This window comes from Neovison vison, chromosome 4 (assembly GCF_020171115.1).
Source record: "Neovison vison isolate M4711 chromosome 4, ASM_NN_V1, whole genome shotgun sequence".
In the NCBI taxonomy this organism is placed as follows: domain Eukaryota; kingdom Metazoa; phylum Chordata; class Mammalia; order Carnivora; family Mustelidae; genus Neogale; species Neogale vison.
Window position 1 is genome coordinate 74,186,657 of NC_058094.1, and position 24,874 is coordinate 74,211,530.

The 24,874-nt window shown below is 35.9% G+C and overlaps 1 protein-coding gene across 1 annotated transcript in view; it reads right to left on the reverse strand.

The window, feature by feature from the left end:
* The window catches only part of RAB2A (RAB2A, member RAS oncogene family), an 89,551-nt gene that overhangs the window by 24,020 nt on the left and 40,657 nt on the right, over positions 1 to 24,874 (reverse strand). Inside the window, exons 3-6 of the mRNA XM_044245548.1 lie at positions 24,779 to 24,846; positions 15,877 to 15,959; positions 15,378 to 15,470; positions 4,494 to 4,605 (exon numbers count right to left, since the gene is read on the reverse strand). Of these exons, the coding sequence (XP_044101483.1) occupies positions 4,494 to 4,605; positions 15,378 to 15,470; positions 15,877 to 15,959; positions 24,779 to 24,846 (356 nt within the window). The remainder of the gene's footprint in view (positions 1 to 4,493; positions 4,606 to 15,377; positions 15,471 to 15,876; positions 15,960 to 24,778; positions 24,847 to 24,874) is intronic.

Here is a 24,874-nt window from a genome sequence, read left to right on the forward strand (position 1 = left end):
AAAGAAGTTTTTCATTTTCTCTATCATAATTTACCGGTTTTCAATTTCACTGGTTTCTGCTCTTACCTTTATTATTTCCTTTCTTCTATTTGCTTTGGGTTCCTGAGGTGGAAGCTAAGATTCTTAACTTGAGACGAGACGACTTTTATTCTATTGTATGCCTTTAATGCTATACACTTCCCTATCTGTACTGAAGTACCCGTTACCTATAATTTCTGATATGTTATAGTTTCATTTTCATTCAGTTCAATGTATTTTTAAGTTTCCTTTAAGACATCCACTAGACACAGATTATTTAGAGTGTGTTGTTTAGTTTCCAAGTCTTTTGGAGATTTTTTTCCAGTTATTGCTTACTGATAACCAGATTAACAGAACTCAAAGGAGAAATAAACAAATCCATAATCATAATTGGAGGCTATTACTGATTTCTAGTTTAATTCCACTGTTTAGTTTATTTCCAGTTTTCTATTGGTTTTTGCTTCACATATCTTGCATCTCTATTTTTTGATATATATGCATTTAGGATTGCCAGGTCTTCCCAGCAGACTCTAAAATAATGTCCCACTCTGTCTCTGGCAATTTTCTTTGCTTGTAGGTCTATTTTATATAAATAAAGTCACTCTTGCTTCTGATTAATGTTTATATGATGTATCTTTCCCAATAATTTTATTTTCAACTTGCCTGTATCATTATATTTGAAGTGAATTTCTTACAGATACCCATATAGTTGGGTTATGTTCTTTAATCCTCTCTGCCATTTTTTTTATTCATATATTTAGATCATGTACATTTCATGTCATTTTTGCAATGTGAGGGCTTAAGTCTGTCATTTTGTTTTCTGTGGCTGACTTTGGTTTTATTTTTCCTACCTTTCTGAGGGTTAATTTGAACCTTTTTAAAAATTCGATACGGATTTACCTATTGTTTATTAGTCTATCTCTTTGTATATTCTTTGGTAGTTACTCCAGGTATTGCATATATATATATATATATATATATATTTATTTATCACAGTCTACTAGTGTTGTCCTTTTACCAAATCAGGTGAAGTATAGTAACCTTAGCTCCCCTGATGGCCCTTTCTTCACCATGGTTTATGGTATTTCCTATATATACACCAAGAGCACACTAGACATTATTGTTCTGCTTCATTTGCCAAACATAATTTGTAAGACTTATAAGTTTTAAGAGAAGTCTATCGTAATTATCCATACTTTATGTTACCAGTGTTCCTTCAAAGATTCTTTATCATTTCATTTGTTAGATAACTTCCATTAGCCACTGTTTTGTAGATCTGCTATTAATAAGTTCTTAGCTTTCTTTCACCCTGGTAATGTCTTTATTTTTCTTCATTCCTAAAAGTATTTTTGCTAGTTCTAGCATCCTGAAAATTATTCTCTTTCAGTTCCTGAAACTACTGTGTATTTCTTTGACCTCCACTGTTTCTGATGGGAAATCTGCTGTCATTTGAATTAGTAAGTTGCTTCTTGCTGCTGTTGTAATTTTTCTTTGTCTTTAGCTTTCAGAGATTTGACCATTGACAAATTTGGCACGGTGTGGATTAGTTTGGATTTATCCTGTCTGGAGTTAGCTCAGCCTCTTAAATCTAGGTTTATGTCTTCCGCCACATTTGGCAAATTTTTGGTCATTATTTGAGTACTTTCAGAGCCATCTTCCTTCTGCCCTCCTTCTAGGAATCTGATAACACAATGTTAGAGTTTGTGTTATGGTTTCACAGGTCCCTGAGGCACTGCTCATTTTTTTTCCAGTCTGTCTTCTCTCTCTAGTATAGACTGAGTAATTTCTATTTTTCTATCATCCAGTTCACTATTTCTTTACTCTGTCCCTTCATTCTGCTGTTGACCCCATCCACTGAGCCTTTTTTATGTTAATTATATTTTTCATTCTAAAATTTCTATCTGGTTCTTCTTACTTGTACTACCTTTGCTGAGACTTTTTTCCCTTGTTTTAAGCATATTAATTGTTTGCTGAGGCATTTTTATGATGGCTGCTTAAACATTTTTTTAATCACTTCTAACACCTCTGTCATCTTGCTATTAGTATCTATTGATTTTTTTTTTCCCCCCATTCAGTTTGAGATCTTCCTGGTCCTGGGTATGAAGAGTGATTTTCTAATGATATCTGGACATTTGGGGCACTGTGTTATGAGATTCTGGATCTAATTTAAACCTGCACTTTTGCTGCCTCCCCTGATACCAATCCCACAGAAAAATGAGTATGGGAAACCTCATTAAAGTAAGCTAATGGTAGAAGCAGAACCATAATTTTTTCTGCCATGTTTGGGTATAATAGAATGGTTTGCTTTCCTGGTCCTTTGGCTAGAAAGTAGGCTTCTTTTTTCCCACTGCACCTGCTGGCCTTTCTGGATTGCCAGTTTCTCTAGAACCCAATCTGAAGAAAATCAAGGGAAATCACTGATATGTCACTTTCCTCAGATCCCAAGGCCTCTAAGCTGGTCAGCCTTCTTCACTCTAACTTTGTCTTCTTGTAATTGTTTTACATATAATATTCAAAGTTTTAGATGTACTTGGCAGATAGGAGAGCATTCTTCTAGATGCTGAAGCCCTTTGGTTGTTGCGTTCATGTTTAATTAGTTCCTAAGTCCTGTAGAGATTCAGATTCAATTTTGCTCTTTGTGGATCACAGAATGGTACTCTATCTCCTCAAAACACCTGATCATGAAATATTTTTAGCTTTCAGGTAAAATCTGATGGGTGATGATATTATGTAGTGCTTATCTATAAATCTTTTAAAAATGGAATTAGAAAAGATTATTTCTTAATATCCTTAGTTTCTGAGAAGCAAGTTAATTTACATAACTAAGTAAAGTTCTCTCATGTGTGTAGGAAATTCCTGCCCAGATCAAATTTAAAGAATTATTTTTATTATTAACACAAAATTTCTGTAATAAGTGCTGCTAAAACATTAATGGAATTTACTTTAGTGTTCAGCCAAATGACAACAGTAATTTGCTGTTTACAAATATATACCTACTCTTACTAGTTAAGAATAAAGAAAATGAACACAAAGGCATCAGAAACAGAACTAGAAATCTAGGATTTTTTCTTGTACTTGATGCTTTATCATCTGACTTTATAGTATTTTCTTTTCTTTTTAAATTTTATTTATTTAAGTAACCTCTACACCCTTGGCCTCAAACTCACAACCCAGAGATTAAGAGTTGTATGCTCTTCTGACTGAGCTGGCCAGGAGCCCTATAGTATAAGGTTTTTTTTAACCAAAATGTATTCAATTTTGGCCTTAGAATTTCTTAAAATCAATAAGAAAATCAATAATAATCCATAGGATATGTTTCAGAGGTCCTGAAACCCTCACAATACATTGGCTATTATTGTTTCTAAATACAACACCTCTAATAAAGGAGTGCCTCTCTGAAACAGGAAGCTTTACCTGTCTATTTTAAGCTGAACAAAGGGGCAGAACAAATTTCTCTCTGGGTTCACTGTGCAAAGTGCAATATTACTCTTGTATGTAATTAAATTGTAATTACTGGCAACAAGAAGTAAAGCATTAATTGGTAGCTGTAGGAAATGCATTAAAGAACAGTCACAGAGCACTTCATCAAGTATAGATAGGTATAATGTCATACTTTAGGAAGAATTTTTCAGTGAAAATACCAATGCTGTTGAATTACTATAGTCAATTTCTGGGTTCAGAAGTTAATTAGAAGAGCCCCAAGTACATTCTTAATAAGTATTTACTCACTGTTTATTATGTTAAAGGCATAATGTTAAGCTGCTGCCTAGCATCTTATTCTCTATCCTTAGAAAAATGACATTTTAAAATCATTTATTTTCTCAAATCCCTTTTCGTTGAGAGTCTTACCCAGAGGTGGAAAGTACAGCATTACTCTAGGCAAACTACTTGCTTCTTTAGCCTCTTTCCTGACTTTTATAAAATAGAGTGTAGCAATACTTTCACCTTAGGGAGGTGATTCTTATCCTTAGGGAGAATTATAACTATCTACTCATCTACGTATAGTATATAAATACCATATCCAAATACAGAAAGCATAAAAATGTGTTCAGAAAGCTTGTAGCAGTTCAGCCTGATCAATGGAAATAATTGAGATACTTTAAACTTTATGCTTTGTATAATGTTACAGAAAAATAATAAAATACCTTCCCTATTGAAGCAAAAGTAGATACAAATAGCTACAAACGTATCTTGATATATTTCCAAATTTCATTAGTGTTCCTTTTTTCTCTCAGGATAAATACATGCAAAGATGTGTTAAAGCATTTCGGCGACAAGAGAAGGCTCAGAATATGATTTAAGAGTTTAAGATGAATGTTATAAGGCAAAACATTTCAAACAGAAGAAATTTTCCTACTCTACGATATTCAAAGACTAAAAAGCTTATGGGAGATATACCAATAAAGTAATATTAAAGTATACAATACATTTCAATTAAGTGAAAAGATGAACATTTAAAAGGGTCTCTTATTTACCTCTTCTACATTGGAAGCAGTCTTAGCAGAAGTTTCCATGAAGATAAGTCCATGTTCTCGTGCAAAAGCTTCACCTTCTTCCTTTTTTACTTCTCTTCTAGATTCTAAATCACTAAATATAGGAAATAAAAGGCCATGTTATTAACCAGCACAGTATAAATAGAGGTATCTGTAAAAAGTGTAACAAAAGATTCAAAGTTGTGCAGACTATTCTTTTGATTAATTTTTAACACATAATAATACAACTGACTTATTCTGGGTATTATGAAGGTCAAATGGCTAGAATATGCTTAGTTTCAAGGAATAAATTACCCAACAGAAGATCCAGAGTTAGAATCCTAGAACACTGTAAGTAAGAGAAACCTAAATGGAATATCTATCAACACCCAGCTCTAGAGTATAGTGGGTTCCCAAAGAAGGGAAATATCTTACTCAAAATTTTAACAATTCAAGAGAGAACACTAGTCTAAACTTTCAGCCAGACTGAGTTTCTATGAGTGTGATTTGAAAACAAATCACTTAATTTCCAGAAGGAAATTGATTAATAAAATCCAAAGTACTAAAGACACATTAATTAGATTATTAATCTTACTTGGTTTAACTCCCAGTAAAACTGTTAATAGAAAAAGGGAGAGAGAAACAAAAGTCTAAGCTAGAAGTTTCGGGGGGAAAGAACAGTACTCATTTTTTTGTACAGGAACTGTATTAGGGAGGTGGGGGGAAGCAGTGGTCTCTTTAAAGTGTGTTTTATGAGTGTCTGAGTGGCTCAGTGGGTTAAAGCCTCTGCCTTCAGCTTAGGTCATGATCCCAGGGTCCTAGAATCGAGCCCTGGATCGGGCTCTCTGCTCAGCAGGGAGCCTGCTTCCTCCTCTCTCTCTACCTGCCTCTCTACTTGTGATCTGTCTGTCAAATAAGTAAATAAAATCTTTAAAAAAAGTCTTATTATAAAAACTTATAGTTTTTATTACTATAAAATATTTAAAGCACATAGAAAAGGATGGAGAATAGAATACCCATGTACTTCCATCTAGCCCTGATTATTCAGACACATTTATATCAGATTTCTTCACCGCTGAGAAACAAAATCAAGTTATAGTTGATTCACCACTTCTGTACCTGTCTGCTCTTGATCTCATTCTTTCTTTCACCTCAAAGGTAACTACTTCTCTGTATTTAGTGTTTCCACTCTCATGCATGTTTTTTATATGTATACTCATGTTTATAGCCATACAAGAAAGGGTTTTTGCACATTAAGAAAAATTCAGATGTAGCTATCATTCTCCAGCTTGTTAGTTTTGGTCAACATGATTTTTTTGGGGTTACTGACATACTCTATGTAGATCTAGTTTCTTAATGTTTTATTGCCATATTATGTAGTCTAGTGAATGAATGCAACACAATTTATTTTTAATTTCCATTTGAAAAAGTTATTTATAATTATTCATTATTAAAAACAGCGTTACAATAAAAAGTTATACATTTTTTGGTGTACATGTGCCAAAAGTTTTCCAAGGTAGTAAAATGTTAGAAAGTACTGTATTTTCCAAGTACAGTATCTGGTATACATGTGCCATGACTCAGTGAATTAGTATGGAAAAGAAGAGAAAATATCAGACTGTATCACCCACTGTTATACGGAATTTTGTTTTTTATGTATGTATACATATAATTTGTGCACTAAGACATGATAGAAAATGTATTTAAGTCAAATGAGAAAGCTCAAAAGCCACTGCACTTTAATATATACTTGGTACAAAGGTGTCTTCCAAAACAGCAGCATAATTGATACTCTTAGTGGCAATGCTGAAAGTTCCCATTGTATCACCTCCTCACCAACAAGTGGTAAGATCACACTTGTTAATATATGTCACTCTGATGACTGTGAAAGGTACTGCACATTAATGTTAGTTTTTCTTTAATTTGGTTATTAGTTTCACAAATATCCATTATCATCATTATTAAATTAGAAATACAGAAAATTCTAAGAAAAGGAAATCGTTCCTTCATTCAACAAATATCTACTGAATGCCTTTTATAAGCCAGGAATTTTGGTAAGCCCTTGGGATATATTAATGAAGAAGTCAACAAAAAAGTGTACATTCCAGTAGAGGACAGACAATAATAATACTGAGTAAAGAATATAGTATGTTAGAAAGTGGTAAAGGTGGAAAAGCAGAGTAAGCAGAATCAGGAGTGCCAGGGAGAGGAGGGAGGTTACTCTATAAATAGTGTAGTCATCCTAAAATTGACTTACTTAATCATTGTTCTTGGTCCTGTTTTTCTACCAAAAAGTGACCTTTTTCACATATGTGCATAACCATGCTGTATCTGTAACTCCATGTCCTAATTTTTTTCACTTAATATTCGAATCTAAATCATTATATCTTTTTCACAAACACAATTTTTAGTGATTAATTAATATCGCATCACAGTTCATTTAACCATTTCCTTGGATGATGAGTAACACAGTATAAACCTACTACTGTGAAGTGTTTTACATGGATTATCTAATTTAATGTACCTGACAGATGAGGAAATGGAGGAACAAAGAGGGCAGGTTAAAACAACCAAGTTCACAGTCTAGGAAGAGCTGATGGAGGAGATGGAATCACCACCCAGATGACTGTGTCATATAGGGATTACTTTTTCTGATAAAAACTGAAGAAGTTTTTGTCAAATATGGAAAAATACAAAGAAAGAAAAAGACCCATAATTTCAATTTCCAAAGGTAATTAACATCTTGAATACAATCCCATACTGCTCCTTTGTCTCTTTCTTCCTACTGGAAGATGCTCATACCCACTACTGTATTTTGCGTTTTTTATCATTTTCCCATTTGGAGTCCTTTACAGTAAAATTTTTACTGAGTGTAAAGAGTGGTGGTTTTTTATGCAAATTTATATCACACAAACTAGAGATAAAGCAAAACAAAGATGTTAAAGTCTCATCCATCTAATATTAAGTTACATCACTGTTTCAACATTACAAAATTCACCAGGAATTGAATGCCTTTAAAAAGCTGGCTGACCAGGGGCACCTGGGTGGCTCAGTGGGTTAAAGCCTCTGCTTTCCGCTCAGGTCATGATCCCAGGGTCCCGGGATTGAGCCCTGCATCAGGCTCTCTGCTCAGCGGGGAGCCTGCTTCCACCTCTCTCTCTCTCTCTCTCTCTCTATCTGCCTACTTGTGATCTCTGCCTCTCAAATACATAAATAAAATCTTTTAAAAAGCTGGCCGACCAGATAAGCTGTCAATTATGTTTACAAAGTTGTCACTTAGCTCATTATCAGTAACTGTTGTTGGTTTTTTTGTTTTTTTTAAAGATTTTATTTATTTATTTGACAGACAGAGATCACAAGTAGGCAGAGAGGCAGGCAAAGAGAGAAGAAGGGAAGCAGGCTCCTTGTTGAGCAGAGCCCGATGCGATGCAGGGCTTGATCCTAGGACCCTGGGATCATGACCTGAGCCGAAGGCAGAGGCTTTAACCTACTGAGCCACCCAGGCACCCCTCAGTAACCATTGTTTTTTTTTTTTTTTCAAAGATTTTATTTATTTATTTGACATAGAGAGACAGTGAGAGAGAGCAGGAGCGAGGAGAAGGTCAGAGGGAGAAGCAGACTCCCCGTGGAGCTGGGAGCCCGATGCGGGACTCGATCCCAGGACTCCGGGATCATGACCTGAGCCGAAGGCAGTCGTCCAACCAACTGAGCCACCCAGGCGTCAGTAACCATTGTTTAATTGAAACTTCTGAGTGATTTTGTAACTTTCAGTTGTTACATTTTAAAAATAATTTGCAATTCATAAAAAGCCATCTAAGCATTTAGTGCAAGTGCTCAAAAACACTCCTAACAATGTGAAATGTTAGAAAGTTTGATATAAAATATTACAAAGGGAACCACAAGAATGTGACATGATGTTTAGATGCCCATGCTATGAAATATTAGTGGTTTAAGATGAGAACAAAAAGGAGGGCAAACTAAGTTTACAAATATCATAGCACAGGCAGAGTAATACACCCAACTATAATCCGAGGGCCTCCTAGGTGCCAAGCCCTTTCCTACATCTGGGGACAGACTACTCAGCAAAATAGACAAAAATCCCAAACCCCCACAGGCCGTAAGGAGCTTATATTCTAGTAGGAATAAAAAATGGGGGGGGGGGGAACCCTAGCAACAGTGATGTGGTAACAAGCTCCTGGAATTCATCCCCCTTATCTGACAGTCATTCTTAAGGGAAAATTAGCTTTCAATTGCACAAAATATTCAAGAAAACACCTCTTCCCTTAAGTACCCTTTATCCTATTTTAAGCATATGCTATATCTTATTTAAACAATACCTTATTTGGGGATAAAATTACTCTGTTTTCCACACCATTATCTCTGATTACATTTGCATTTGGAAATGTTATCTTAGCAAAGAGGGTTAAGGACATGTACTTTTGAGGGACTGTTCAAAAAAAAAAATGTGGCAATTTAGGACGCATGATCTTCTTTTCATCACACCCTTCCTTACTTTGGTTGTTTCCTCCGTCTTCCAGGCATAAACATCATAAAACATTTAAACTGTTTTCATTAGTTATTACTCTTCTTTCCTAAATCATTCTCTTAATTCACACCCTTTTTGTTGAGGGTTTGTAGTATAACCCTTGACTATTAAGAATTTTTCATCTTTGTGGACCCTGCTTCCTATTTCTTGTATAACCAATTTAAAATGCCATAGTTATGAAAAATCTGTGTCATCTGTCACTCTGACTAGGTCACTGCCCTCCTCAAATCCCTTTACTGGCTCCCTACTGCTTAATGCATCTAATTCAAAAATCGCCTATTCCCCGTTTCCATGTCTACCCCAATTCACCTCATCTAATAATAATCACCTCATTTATCTCTGTTCATTCCCATTCACTCTCTGTATGTCATACGTTCTTTGTTCCTTTCTCCTAGTTTTCCCTTAAAATGTCTTTCCATAGCTATTATACTCTTAATTATAAGGGCCACCAACATACAATCATTAGAAACACATCTTGTATATAATAAGATTTTTCCTTTTACATTTAGACTATAAGTTCCTCATGGGCAGGAACAAAATTTTAAACCATCAGTAAGTTGCCATCTACCATGTCTGAGACCCAAAGAAAACACTGGTAAGATTAAAAGTATGAAAATTCTCTTTATTCTCCAAATATTCTCCTCTTATTATTTCACACATCACTACTGAATGGTAGTATGAATGCTTCTCTTTTTTTAAAAATTTTTAAATTTTTTATAAACATATAATGTATTTTTATCCCCAGGGGTACAGGTCTGTGAATTGCCAGGTTTACACACTTCACAGCACTCACCATAGCATATACCCTCCCCAATGTCCACAATACCCCCCCCAACCTCCCAAGCAACTGTTTGTTTTGTGAGATTAAGAGCCACTTATGGTTTGTCTCCCTCCCAATCCCATCTCATTTCACTTATTCTTCTCCTACTCCCTTAACCCCCCATGTTGCATCTCAACTTCCTCATATCAGGGAGATCATATGATAGTTGTCTTTCTCCGATTGACTTATTTTGCTAAGCATGATACTCTCTAGTTCCATCCATGTCGTCACAAATGGCAAGATTTCATTTCTTTTGATGGCTGCATAGTATTCCATTGTGTGTATGAATGCTTCTGTATCACAAAGACTAAAGTTTCCCTACAATAGCTTTAATCTTGAAAGGTTGAAATAATTTAAATGAGAAAAGAATAACCATGAAAATCCTTGAGCAAAGGCCAAGATGAAAGATATTTCCAGTTACAAAGAAGTAATCAATAATTGGCCTTTTCCAATTGAAATATCATGTAAGTAAATATTTTCTCTTAAACAGCAAACCTTAATTTCTATTAAAATAACTTTCTAAAATTAAATCTATACAGTAAAATGCTATTTTCTATCTTACTATTTTTCCAGTTTTACTGCAGTATAATTGACATAAAAGAAACTGCACATTTAATATAAAATGATGAGTTTGACATGTTTATCTATGAAGCCATTCGCCTCCCATAGGTTTCCTCACACCCCACACTATAATTCATCCTTTCCTCCTACTTTACCCCAGGCAACTAACGATCTGCTTTCTGAATTTTCCAGGATTTTATATAAATGGAATCACATGATATGTCTTCATTTTTGTCTAGGTTTTTTCACTCTGCATAATTATTTTGAGATTCATCTACTTTGTTGCACATACCATAGCCCATTCTTTATTGCTGAGTGGTATTCCACTGCATAACTATATCACAACTTACCCATTCGCTTATTATTTGAAATATGGGTTGTTTCCCACTTTGGGGCTATTACAAATAAAGCTGGTAGTGTGTGTGTGTATAATTCTTTGTGTGGCCCTATGGATAAATATCTAGGAATGGAATGCGCAGGCAGTATGTCAGATGTATGTTTACATCTTGCAGTGTGGTTGTTATCATTTTACACTCCCAAAAGCAGTATAAGGGTTTCAGTTCTACATCCTTGCCAACACTATGTTTATCTTTTTAATTTTAGCTATTTTAAGGAGTACATAACTGTATGTACATCATAGGGATTTTATTTTTTTGAAGATTTTTATTTATTTATTGGGGGGGGAGAGAGAGGAGAGAGAGAACATGAGTGAGGGACAGGCAGGAGAGGGAGAAGCAGACACCCTGCTGAGCAGGGAGATTGATGAGGTGCTCCATCCAGGGACTCCAGGATCATGACTTGAGCCAAAGGCAGATGCGTAACCAAATGAGCCACCCAGAAGCCCCATCATTGAGGTTTTAATCTGCATTTCCTTTATGATTAGTGGTGTTAAGTATTTTTTATGTGTTTACTTGCCAACAATACATATCTTCTTTAGTAAAGTGCTGCACACTTTTTCTTTTGCACATTAAAAAAAACTGGGTTATCTTTTTATTAATGAATTGTAACAATTCTTCATATATTCTAGAAACAAACATTTTGTTGGATATAGGTTTTATGTTGTAATATTTTCTCCTAGTCTGTAGCTTCCCTTTCATTTTTGAAACTTTTTTTTTTTAAAGCAAAAGTTTTTAATTTGGTTGAATTTGAACCTTAAACAACATAGATTTTAACTGCAAGGGTCCATTTAAACGTAAATTTTTTTCAATAAATACAGTATTGTACAGGGGAGTGCCTTTATGGCCAGTTGGTTAAGTGTCTGACTCTTTGATTTCAGCTCAAGTCATGATCTCCAGGTTGTGAGACTGAGCCCTGCATAAGGTTCCATACTGGGTGTGGAGCCTGCTTAAGGCTCTCTCACTCTCTCACTTTGCTTTGCCCCCATTACCGTATGGTACTGCAAATGTATTTTTCTCCCTTATGATGTTCTTAATAACATTTTCTTTTCCCTAGCTTACTTTGTGGTAAGAGTACAATATATAAGACATATAAATACAAAATAGGTGTTAATCAACTATTTGCTCTCAGTAAGGCTTCTAGTCAACAGTAGCCTATTAGCAGTTAAGTTTTTGGTAATCAAATGCAAATTTTGGACTGTGTGTTGTTCAAGAGTCAAATATATAGTTGGTTTTATACCTTTTACGCCTTTTTTCTGTCCCATTTAAAAAATGTTTGACAAATCAACAAAACTAAAAGGCAACCAATGGAATGAGAGGAGATATTTGTAATGTTGTATCAGATAAAGGGCTAGTATCTACAATCTATGAAGAACTTAACCACTTAATACTCAGAAAATACATAATCCAGTTACAAAATGGGGAAAGACATGAACAGACATTCCTGAAAGGAAGACATACAAAAATGGCTAACAGACATGAAATAATGCTCAACATCACTCATCATCAGGGAAATACAAATTAAAACCACAATGAGGGGGTGCCTAGGTGGCTCAGTCAGTTAAGTGTCTGCCTTTGGCTCAGGTCACAGTCTCAGGGTCCTGGGATCAAGCCCAGAGTCTGGCTCCCTGCTCAGCAGGTGGTCTGCTTCTCCCTCTCCTTCTGCCCTTTCCCGTGTCCTATCTCAAATAAATAAAGAAAATCTAAAAAAAAAAAGAAAAACAAAACCCCACAGTGAAATACTACCTCACACCAGTCAGAATGGCTAAAATTAACAACTCAGGAAATAATGGACGTTGGCGAGGATGCAGAGAAGGAGGAACCCTCTCACAATGTTAGTGGGAATGCAAAGTGATGCAGTCACTCTGGAAAACAGTACGGAGGTTCCTCAAAAAGTTAAAAACAGAACTACCCTATTACCCAGCAATTATACTACTAGATATTTATCCAAAGGATACAAACAGTGATTCAAAGGGGCACATGCACCCAAATGTTTATAGCAGCAGGTCCACAATAAGCCAAAATATGGAAAGAGACCAGATGTCCATAGATGGATGAATAGATAAAGAAGATATATATATATATAATTATATATTATAATTTTATAATACAAAACTATATAAATCATAGAAAAATAAAAATTATAAAAATTCTATAAATATATAAAAGTATATACTAAAATATTTCTCAGCCATCAAAAAGAATGAAATCTTGCCATTTGCAACAACATGGATGGAATTAGAGGGCATTATGCTAAGTGAAATAAGTCAAAGACAAACACCATTTGATTTCACTCATGTGGAATTTAAGAAAACAAAACAGATGAACATATAGGAAGGAAAGAAAAAATAAAGTTAAGATAAAAACAGAGAGGGAGGCAAGCCAGAAGGGACTCTTAAATATAAGGAACTGAGGGAGCTGGGACAGGAGGTGGGTAGGGGGATTGGGTAACTGGGTGATTGGCATTAAGGAGAACACTTGTAATGAGCACTGCATGTTATATGCAAGTGATGAATCACTAAATTCTACCACTGTAACTAATACTACACTGTACGTTAACTAACTTGAATTTAAATAAAATCTGAAGGGAAGGAAAAAAAGAAAAAATGTTTGACAAAACCACAGTCACTAAAATTGTTTTCTTCTAGAATTTTTAAACATTTTTATCTCTTACATTTAGGTCTATGATCCACTTCAAGTTAACTTTTGTATATGGTGTGAGGTAAGGGTCAAGATTCGTTTTTTGATACATGGCTACTCAACTATTCTAGCACCATTTGATGAAATACTATCCTTTCCCAACTGAACTGCCCTGGCACCTTTGTCAAAAAATTAACTTGACGTGTGTGTGTGTGTATGCGTGTATGAATATACTTCTGGGCATCTTACTCTGTTCCACTGATTTACATCTATCTATGCCAAAACCAGTCAAAACTGATTACAATACCTTATAATAAATCTTGAAATAAGCCTAAAGAATTTTGACTGGGATCGCAATGAATCTTTAGGTCAATTTGGGAAGACCTGCCATCTTAAAAATACTTAGTTTTCCAATCAGTGAATATAGTATATCCCTCCATTTATTTAGTTTTTTTTTTTTTTTTTTTTTTCCCACTAAAGGACTCTACAGTTAAGAAAGTAGTCATCTCACATAGGAAGTTTAGGAAGACCATGGTAACTATAGCTTAGAGTTGGGGATCAACTAGCTGTGAAAAAAATACTTTCTTAAAAATTATTTAGAGGGGGCGCCTGGGTGGCTCAGTGGGTTAAAAATTATTTAGGAATTATTTATTTATTTTTAAATATTTTATTTATTTATTTGAGGGGGGAGAGAGTGAGAGCAAGTGAGCGACCATGAGCTAGGGGGAGAAGGGGAGGGAGAAGTGGGTTCTCCACCGAGCAGGGAACCCAATGCAGCACTAGGACCCTAGGACCCTGGGATCATAATCTGAACCGAAGGTAGAAGCTTAACCAAACGAACCACCCAGTGCCCCAGGGATTATTTTTTATTGTGATATAACTGACACATAACACTTAAGTTTAAGGTGTACAATGGATTGATTTGAAACATTTATATAACACAATATGACTACTACCACAGGCCTTGGCTAGCACCTCTATCACATCATGTAGTTACCATTTCATTCTGTAGTAGGAAACACCTTTGTAAATACTATGTTTTTCTTTTTCATACAGGGATTAGAAGTTTCTTATGGGCAACAACCAATTTTAAGTCATCAGCAAGAACCTACTCACCATCTTTCAGACAAAAAGAAGACATTGGTAAGATGTAAGTATGAACATTTGAAAGTATGAACATTTTTTTTGTTGCCACTGTAATTTTCAAACAAAATTGTGAAAACTTTCTTACTTCAAACTTTAGAGAAACTATGTCCAAAAAACTGTTTTCTCATGTACTATTATTTTAAATGTAGAGCACAAGGGCATTCATTGCAAATAATGCTCCCTAGAGTTATAAAATGAAATAAGATTAAAAAAAAAATTAGGATGACACTAATACAAAACCTTAGAAATAAGCTTAAAAGTACTAATATGGTATCTACTAAACAATATTAAAAGTGTTTCAGAACTTTAAGTGTAAATAAACCCAAGAGATGTATTGCACAAATTCGTAATGCACATTAAGTCATAAAAAAGAGAAAAAATATTCCTTTGAGTTCTGCACACCTATTTCTACTGTGAAGTATTTAAAATAATTTGGATAATATATTTAACAGTGACCCATCCCCCAAATACATCAGTGGGTTTTCTTTCAACTACTAATTAGATAAACTTCCTTCAAATTATTCTTTCAAGTTTACCTTCCAACACAAACTATTTCTTTTAATAATAATGATGATGATGACGATAATGATTTCCAACTCTAAAGCTTATTAACTATATTTTAAAAACCAAAAGAAACATCCTGGGATTTTCAAAATTTTATAATTTAAGAAACCAATAACGTACATTTGGACAAACATGTAAGAAAATCAATTATTGCATAAACAGCTATCCACAGTTTTCATCATTAATGCAAAAAAGATTTAAATTAGTCTTTTTACCTTTTATTTCCAATAAGCATAATGACCATGTTGGAATTGGAATGCTGGCGGGCATCCTCTAACCAGGTTGTCAAGTGGTTGAATGTATCTCTCCTAAATATAGAAGAAAATTTGATTACTATTTTCAAAGTGTTTCCCCTGGTAGTGTACAATGAACTGTATACATTCCATAAGGTAACTATTTTTAGCCATATCCACTTATGTAATGAGAAACAGATCTCAAGTACAATATCTGAAAATTAAATGTAACTTCGCTTTGGAAAATTCCAATGTATAAACTATATTATCAAATTGATTAACTTGGGGGTGCTTATTTATATAAGAAAATAATTTCATTGTAGATCTCTGTAGTAAATTTAAACTTAATTAAAGACACAAGTTTTAAAGTCAAACAGCCAGGGAATAAAGGCAAAACCATACTTTTATAACTGGCAATCATGTTTATTTAGAGAAAGTCTCTGCACTGACCAAATGAACAGATACATTTCCAAGTTCTCACCTTGTAATATCGTACACTAGCAAAGCCCCTGCGGCACCTCTGTAGTATGACCTTGTGATGGAACGAAAGGACTCTTGCCCCGCCTGTCAGGAAAGAATAGGTTGGGAGCTTTCTTTAATAAACTGTCATCTATATTTTCTTTTTATTCATATACAGAATATGGGCAGGTAGGGAATGAGCGTGTAAAAGAAAAGTTAACTTCACCAGTCTCAGGAAAAAGTCACAAAATACCACTATTGCTCAAAGTCAACCAGACACCCATGAGCCTCCCCCTCCCAAACAACAAGACCTCTAAACCTTTTTTGGCAATCCCTGACAACCCAATTTACTGAATGGCTTCACAATACATGAATCATTATTAGAACACAGAATGGACTCCTAGCAACTAAGCTCTGAAGACAAATTTGAAAGGAAGCAAATAACCCAGAGCCTCACATTTGAATTCAATAACCCACTCCCTGGGGCAGCTGTTGACACTAGAATAAATAAAGTCCATTGTAAATAAATGATGAATGACATCTTTACGCCCACCATCTGCTGGTGTAAAGGTTGTTGGAAGGCCAAGGATGCAGATTTTATCAGTTATATCATAAACTGCAGTGAGCTTTCAACAGTCATCAGATGGAATTCTTTGAGCAATCATTTTATTATGAAAAACAGAAAATGGCTCTGAATTTAATTTATATAATTTTTTCTGCACACTTAATCAACTTCCTCTGTATGTGATATATAATGCTTGTCAAACAGCAACAGGATGTAGAAGTCATCTTTATATCCACTTGTGAAAACAGGCTTCAGAGATTATGCAAAATTAGTTAATTTCTTTCTTTTACTAGTGGCACTAATGTTCTGGTTTTTAAGAAGGCTGGTGAAGGATATACATATTGCCTCTGAATTTAAATTTGAGACGGTTCTTACCAAAAACACTTCTGCATTTTTACTTACTTTTCTACTTTTGAGAAAAAATAAGTATGGCAGGGGGCACCTGGGTGGCTCAGTAGGCTAAGCATCTGCCTTCGGCTCAGGTCATGATCTCAGGGTCATGGGATCGAGTCCCACATGGGGTTCCCTGTTCAGTGGGGGGGAGGGGTCCTGCTTCTGCCCCTCCCCCTACTCCTTTTCTCTTTTTCTCTTACTCTCTCAGATAAATAAAGTCTTTTTTTTTTTTTCTTTTAAAGATTTTATTTATTTATTTGACAGAGAGGGAGACAGTGAGAGAGGGAATACAAGCGGAGGGAGTGGAAGAGGGAGGATTCCCACTGAGCAGAGAGCCTGATGTGGGACTCGATCCCAGGTCTCTGGGATCACAACCTGAGCCGAAGGCAGATGCTTAACAACTGAGCCACCCAGGCACCCCAACAAAAAAAAAAAAAAAAAAAAAAGTATGTAAATTAAGTAAACACAAAGCCAGTTTTCACAATTTTTGCATTCAAAATCTACTAACCTGGAAAATATTCATGTTTTTATGCTGAGCTTTGACCTTCCAGTTAACTACTAAGCCCTTTTAACCCTCAGAATTCACAAAGACAACTCAAGTTCCACCTTATTCTAACACTCCACATTAACTTCTTGTTCTTCCTGGCCCTCACAATATACTCCCTCCCTCCCATATCCCCCATCCCCAGCACCTAGCACTGGGTCTGGCACACAGCAGGCATGCAGAGAAAGCCTGTCCAATGAAAGAATGAATCCTAATGTCCTAATCAAGCGCACAAATTGAGTCATTACTCCACCCCACCTAAATAAGTGGTATCAGTAAATCCTAACATGCTAAGAGTCAGTAAAAATAACTTTTCTTATGTGGAAACTAAAGATTAGGCCCTCTCTTGGTACCCTGCAAACAATTCTGCCACTTCAAATAGTGTCTAATGCTAAACTGAATACTGAGAAAGTCATCACATAAAAGAACTATACAAATAGCCAACTCATTTCATAGTGTGAGGTTCAAACATTAGATGATACTAGTTAGAAGCATGAAATTTCATTAAAATTATTTTACCATAATTTACCGAGATGTAGCTTTCCAAAAAAGTTTTGTAATAAATCCAAGTTCAAAACATAAGCATTATGCATTATGAGAATTTATTTTTCAACTGCTTAGAACAGGAAAACTTAGGAATACATTTTTTTAAAGATTTTTAATTTTTTTATAAACATATAAGGTATTTTTAGCCCCAGGGGTACAGGCCTGTAAATCGCCAGGTTTACACACTTCACAGCACTTACCATAGCACACCCACGCCCCCCAAAGTAGGACTACATTTTTAAGAGATTTATTTCACTGTGAATTATATATACACCAATGAAGGAGTCTTGGTAATAATACAAAAAAGGTAATTTTTTTCTTTAGTTTGTAATCAGGTTTATTGCTCTAAATATTGAGAAAAGGCAAAAGTCCTTTAAAACAATCTTGCAGGGGCATTCTATGGGAGGAGTTAAAATGAATACACTGTCAAGAAAAAGACCACTATAAGATTTAAAACTACAGTGTTTATAGCTCAGATTAAAAAAAAAAAAAAGTGAAAGGAAAAACAGTTTATTATTAATTAATTAATTTTAATATTTTATTTGTCAGAGAGAGACATTAACGAGTGAGCACAAGCAGGGGGAGCAGCAAACAGAGGGAGAAGTGGGCTCTCTGCTGAGCAAGGAGACAGATGCGGGACTCAATTCCAGGACCCTGGAATCATGACCTGAGCTGAAGGCAGATGCTTAACCGACTGAGCTACCCAGGCATCCCGGGAGAACAGATTTTTAAAAAGGAAAATAGCACATGCCTACACACCACTCTCATTCCTCTTGTACTGTTTTACCAGGAACATGTTATAATATGGAAATGCTGTATAAAATGGATCACTTTATACTGAATCCATTCAATCTGGTTTTGCCTACCATTACAAATTAAAAACTCAAGCTAAAAAAAATCTAAACATTCCAAGTGAGGTCTATGAACATAACCATGCATCTTAAAATCTATAATTACTTTATAATAAGCAAAGATCAATATTCAGAATAGTTTTGAATTCTTGAGACCTGCCTGGTAAGAAAGATACCCCACACATTGGCCTAGTCTCTCTGTTAATGGTATTGATAGTCTGGAAACAAATCCTGCCCAGTTCAGTTTTGAACTATGGCTTCTTTAACTATACGCAAACTGTTAAACAGCCACTGAAGTATACACAGTAGGTACTCACATTATGTTATCATGACTGATCCCAAAGGGCCAATAAAGTTAGTAAATTAAGATCTGTCAGAATCAGTATTATGGTAATACCTCTACTTTCACTGCTAATGATTTATCTAACAATTCCAACTATAAAGAACCCAATCAAGAACCAAAAGGAGAAAAGGATTTCTACGTAGCCAAATAAGTTGTCCAGTGCCCAAGGATGAAATCTCAGGTACTTTACTCAAGATTCAACTTAAAAAAAAATCCCCGTGATTGTTCTTCCTGGCCCTCACAATATAAAGATTCAGAAAAAAGATACTGAAATCTACACATATGAACAAGACTTTGGTTTGGAGGACAAGAACATTAGTAAAAATCAGATTGATTTTTAGCCTGCCTGTGTCCACCACAGCAAGCACAGAGAAAAAGTCAACCTGGACTACTTAAGTCTAGGCTTTCTAAGGGAGTCTCCAAAGGAACAAAAGTAGATCCTTCTGTGAAGAGAAACAGGATTGTAAATATCTAGAAAGAACAAAGATGTAAATATTTTTAAAAAATTAAGCATATTTACCATGAAAAAGAGGATTTCAGATTCTTTTAACACTGCCATGTAAGAAATGGCTTATATTTACTTCCCATCTTATACACAGGTGGGAAGTAAATAATAGTGTAGAATGGAATGTTTGAGAGAGTCCTGTCCCTGTAGTTGTTTAAGAGAGGGATGATGAACAGCTGCCACAGAAGACAAAGCTTCTCTACTCCTTGGCTTGTGGGGATGGGAGCGGAGAGGAGTGGCAGAGGTAGAACTGTAGCCTGGTGCTTGGTTCTAGTCCCTTTCCCTGGTCCCACTGAATTCTGGTCATCCATCCTTACCACCCCACTGACATATAAAAACACCCATTCTTTGGGGTAAGAAGTTGGGTATAAATGGACACATTTTATAAAGGGCCAAAAAAATGCCTGTGATTGGCTGAAAAGGTACTTTCAGCATGTAGGAAGCACATGAGTTTTTTTTTTTTAAATGCAGTTCCAATGTCATATTTGAGAGGGAAAATACTGGTAAATCTAAAATGTTTTGAGGGAAGTTGGGCAGAAACATGGGACTTAGAACATTCATACTATAAATATATAGGGGGAGAGAGGAAAATTTATTTGGATATACTGGGAAGGTAACTGAAACTTTGACAAAAACAAACAAATAAACAAAACAAAAAGAGGAGTAAGAAGTAAGAGGAGTAAGGAGTAAGAGGAGAAGAAAAAATGGTGGGTAAAGGCTGGATGAGAGTCTAAGAGTCTAAGAGTGAGAATGGACTTCTTACACCTTCCTTCCATTAGCCAAGGAGTAAGAACTGGGTGCAATTTGTTTTCTTCTTTGACTCACACAGAGACTAAGAATATCACTCATCTGACTTCTGACAAAAGAAAGAAAGTTACAGAGAGCCAAAGGATACAGTTACCTCTGCTTGCAACAAAGCCTCTAGGGGAGATCTCTGGCAACTATTTTCAAAGCAAAGATGCTGGATGGAGGATATGGAAATTTCGCAAGGGAAATTCCTTATTTTTATTTTTTGTGAACAGAAATGGATATGCAAAGGATGACAAATATCCTAAGATACTGGGACTTAGTCACTGGCAGAAAAATCATTTCTTAAGGCTGATAAAACAAATACTAATATTTGGCAAATTTTTGCCTAAAGGATACTAGGATGGTTTTGTAAATGTCCTGGGCCAGGAACAAACATGATCCGAGCTACTAAAAATGTAGTTTCCTATTCAAAAGTATAGACATTTGATGACACAGGAAACAATGTTCCATTCGAATATAAAACTAAGTGTGGAATGAGCCTTTATGTGTGTGATAACGTCTATTAAAGACTTTTATTATAAGTTAGGTGAAAGTAAGAAGAAAACCAACGACCAGAAGAGGCAAACCTCTAAGGCAGAGACTCAAGAAGCAACTTTCAAAAGTAGTAAGTTAACAGAGTTGTTTGAACATTCTTTCCTTTTCCATTCTTTCATCTGAAAGAGGCTATTGTGTTCCTAGCACCCTTCATGTGGAAGCCCCAGAATTCTTTTTTGGGAGTCATGATGTCTTCAAAAGGTACCAGTCTCTCTCTTTTAGATACAGAGAAGCTGTTCCTCTGCCTCTACAGAGGAAGTATGAACAAGGGTTTTGTTTGCTTGTTTCTATTTCCCTTTCATACAAGTACAAAATAAATAATTACTACAGATCTCTTCTGAAAGATCACTGCAGTACAAAATAACCCATAAGCTAAGGGGAAAAAAAAGGCAGGACTAGTTAACCAACAAACTAAACAACTGGGAAATGAATGACTCGTTCAAGTTTCAAAAACTGGAGGGCAGGGGGGGATCCAGGTGGTGGTTATTAGGGAGGGCACGTATTGCATGGAGCACTGGGTGTGGTGCAAGAACAATGAATACTGTTACGCTGAAAAGAAATTTAAAAAAAAAAATTGGAGGGCAGGGGATTATTTAAGAAAATACCTTAAGGACAGAAGAACGACTGAATACACTAGAATAAACTACAATGAAGTGGTTTGTGCCTCTAATTTCACATAATTTTCATTACAGTATCAACCTTCCCTTTGGAACTATGTACTTTAGTAATGCTATCTCCTGAACAAATCCAATGATCCTACAAGCTGCTTAGAATGAGACACTTGACTCATTCATTCAAGAAAATTCACCAAACATTGTATCAGTCAATTATCTATTAATCTAAAGCACAAAGCTGAGTAGGATACATATGGTACCTTCCCTCATGATTATTCCGAGAAGGGTAAACAACTACTGTAACAACAGGATAAGAGCTCTTAACAGAAATATGCATAAAATACTATGGGGGCAATCAGCTATCCCATGGGTGTCAGAAAGGCTCCACAACAGGTGACATCTGAGTTGGTCTTCAATGCAAAAAGGGGGTAAAGTACTTCAAGCAAAGCAAGTATTCATGCACAGTATAAGGTATGAAAAACATGTTTATTACAGAATAGCAAGTAGGCTGGTTCACAGCACACTGTGCTGCATGAGTTCCCTGGCTAAGAAAGCAACCTAGCTTAAGCACAACAATCAGTTCTGAAAAAGGAATAAACTCTCTTAATACAAAAGTAGAAAATACTTTTTTTTTTGGCTGGAGAGCTTTAATTTTTAAATCTCTAGGAAGGAAGGGACTTTGCATATTTCATTTTTCTCTTTTCCATGCAGTTCTGAAATCATGTTGCCTAAGAGAATATAAATCAAAAAAGGTAATGAGACACTACACGCTTGGAGTGGGCGTGGGAGGGGCCTAAAAAACAGTAAAAGCCTAAGTCTCCACTTCAAAAGCAGAGCTAAGAAACCACAAGAACACTGTATAACTCTGGAACAGCACAAAATAGAGATTCAGGGTTTTCCATTTGGGGGACAATTATGGGATACGTATCAGGAAACCTAGGTCACATGACAGCCTAAAGCAACTTGCTTGGTTTTCCTGAGAATCCAGTCTGTGAGACTGTATTGTCCAAGGCTGCTTCCCTCAGTAACTATTATGGGTGACAGGTAAGAAACCAAGACTGAGTGACAAGAGGAAAAAAAAACAAAATAAAACATGGGTTATATAATGATAAAATTCCCCATATTTTATATTTCATTTACTAGTTTAGAGAACATGCTCTTTGTTATAACAGGTGACCTTGTTTGATCTTTCTCAACTGGGGAATCTGTGAAGAATTAAGTCTTATTGACCTATGGCAGTGGTTCTCAAAGTGTGATTCCCCAGGACCCCCAGGAGTCCCTGTCTCCTTAAGGGTAGATGAGGTCTTCTGTTTCCCAACTACCTAGTTATGTGGAATTGTATTTTCTTCATATTCTCCAACTAAACAACACACATAAGACTCAATACAGAAGCAGGACACCTGGGTAGCTCAGTCGTTAAGCATCTGCCATCGGCTCAGGTCATGATCCCAGGGTCCTGGGATCAACTCACATCGGCGTGCTTGCTTAGCAGGGAGCCTGCTTCTCCCTCTCCCACTCCCCCAGCTTGTGTTCCCTCTCTTGCTGTGTTTCTCTCTGTCAAATAAATAAATAAAATCTTAAAAAAAAAAGAAAAAAGAAAGACTCAATGCAGAAGCAGATATGAGAATCCAAGCTGTTTTCTATCAAGCAGACAATGAAGAGATTTTTTCAAAATGTAACAAAACGACATTCTTCTCACTAGAAAAATAAAGTTTTGTTTTGGAAACACAGTCAATTTTTTGTTTTGGAAAAACACAGTCAATTCCCATAAAAACTGCTTTGCTTATCCCAACATATAATGAGTTTATTATGCTTATTTTTTTAAAAGATTTCATTTGAGAGAGAGAGAGAGGGCGAACATTTGCGTGCACGAGAAGGGGCGAGGGGGAGGCAGACTCTCTGCTGAGCAGGGAGCTCGACAAGGGACTGGATCCCAGGGCCCTGGGGTCATGCATGATCTGAGCCAAAGGCAGATGCTTCACTAATGAGCCAGCCAGGCTCCCCTATTACACTCATCTTTAAACATCTGCACTGGGCAAAGGAGCCTACTTGAGATTCACTCTCCCTCTTCCCCTGTCCCCCTCCCCCTCTCTAAAATAGGTTTTTCAGTTTTGTTCTAACATGGTAAATACTGATAGCTATAAGGCTCATAAGCAAAGGCTCTTTGGGTCCACATTAATTTTTAAAAGGATAAAGAAAGGGATTCTGAGACCAAAAAGTTTGAGAACCACTACCTTACAGCATCCATTGTGTACAGTAAGGTACCTTCTCTTTTATGCATTTAAGTTGGGAGGATAAAGAGAATAGTCACTCAAATCCTGTTCTGTGGTCAGATGACAAACTTACTAAAAGCTATATGGCATGACACCGAACAGGCACTCAACGAATATTAAGTAAGAGAAGCAAGGTGGCTTCAAGTGGTTGGGACTAAATCAAACTTTTTATTTTTTCTTAAAAAAAATTTATTTGACAAAGAAAGAGAGTGAGAGATTGTGGCAGAGAGAGAGGGAGAAGCAGGATCCCAGCCAAGCAGAGAGCCTAATGTGGGGCTCAATCTGAGGACCCTGGGATCATGATCTGAGCCGAAGGCAGATGCTTAACCAACTGAGCCACCCAGGAGTGCCTCAAACTTTTATAACAAACTTTTAAAATTAACAAACTGTCAGATCAAGTGACTCTATAGTGTTTACATTTATATTTTATCTCATACATGTCCTTTGCTATGACACTTTTTTTTTAAAAATTTTTATCTATTTATTTGACAGAGAGAGATCACAAGTAGGCAGAACAGCAAGCAGAGAGAGAAGAGGAAGGAGGCTCCCTGCTGAGCAGAGAACCCAATGCAGGATTCCATCCCAGGACCCTGAGATCATGACCTGAGCCGAAAGCAGAGGCTTAACCCACTGAGTCACCCAGGCGCTCCATGTGATGGCGCTTTATTTTCTTAAAAGCACAGTTTCCAGAGCATTTCCATTTAGACCCCATAGCCCAAGCATTTGTTCAGATATGTTCACTAACACTCAACATCTGCAGTACACCTGTTGAAAACACTGCATAAGAAAACCTAATCTTTTACCACATTTCATCTCACGGTTGCATGGGTGTTGGTACCAATGAACGATAACAGGCATAAAAAGGACAGTAAAACAAAACAAAACATATACTGTACTTTCAAAAAACAACTTTATTTAGGGCATACAAGGTATTTACTATACTTACCGTATCCCATATCTGAAGTTTTATCTGTTTCCCGTCAATAGTTATCATTCGAGCACCAAACTCTACACCTGAACAGACAAAAAACGATTTGTTACA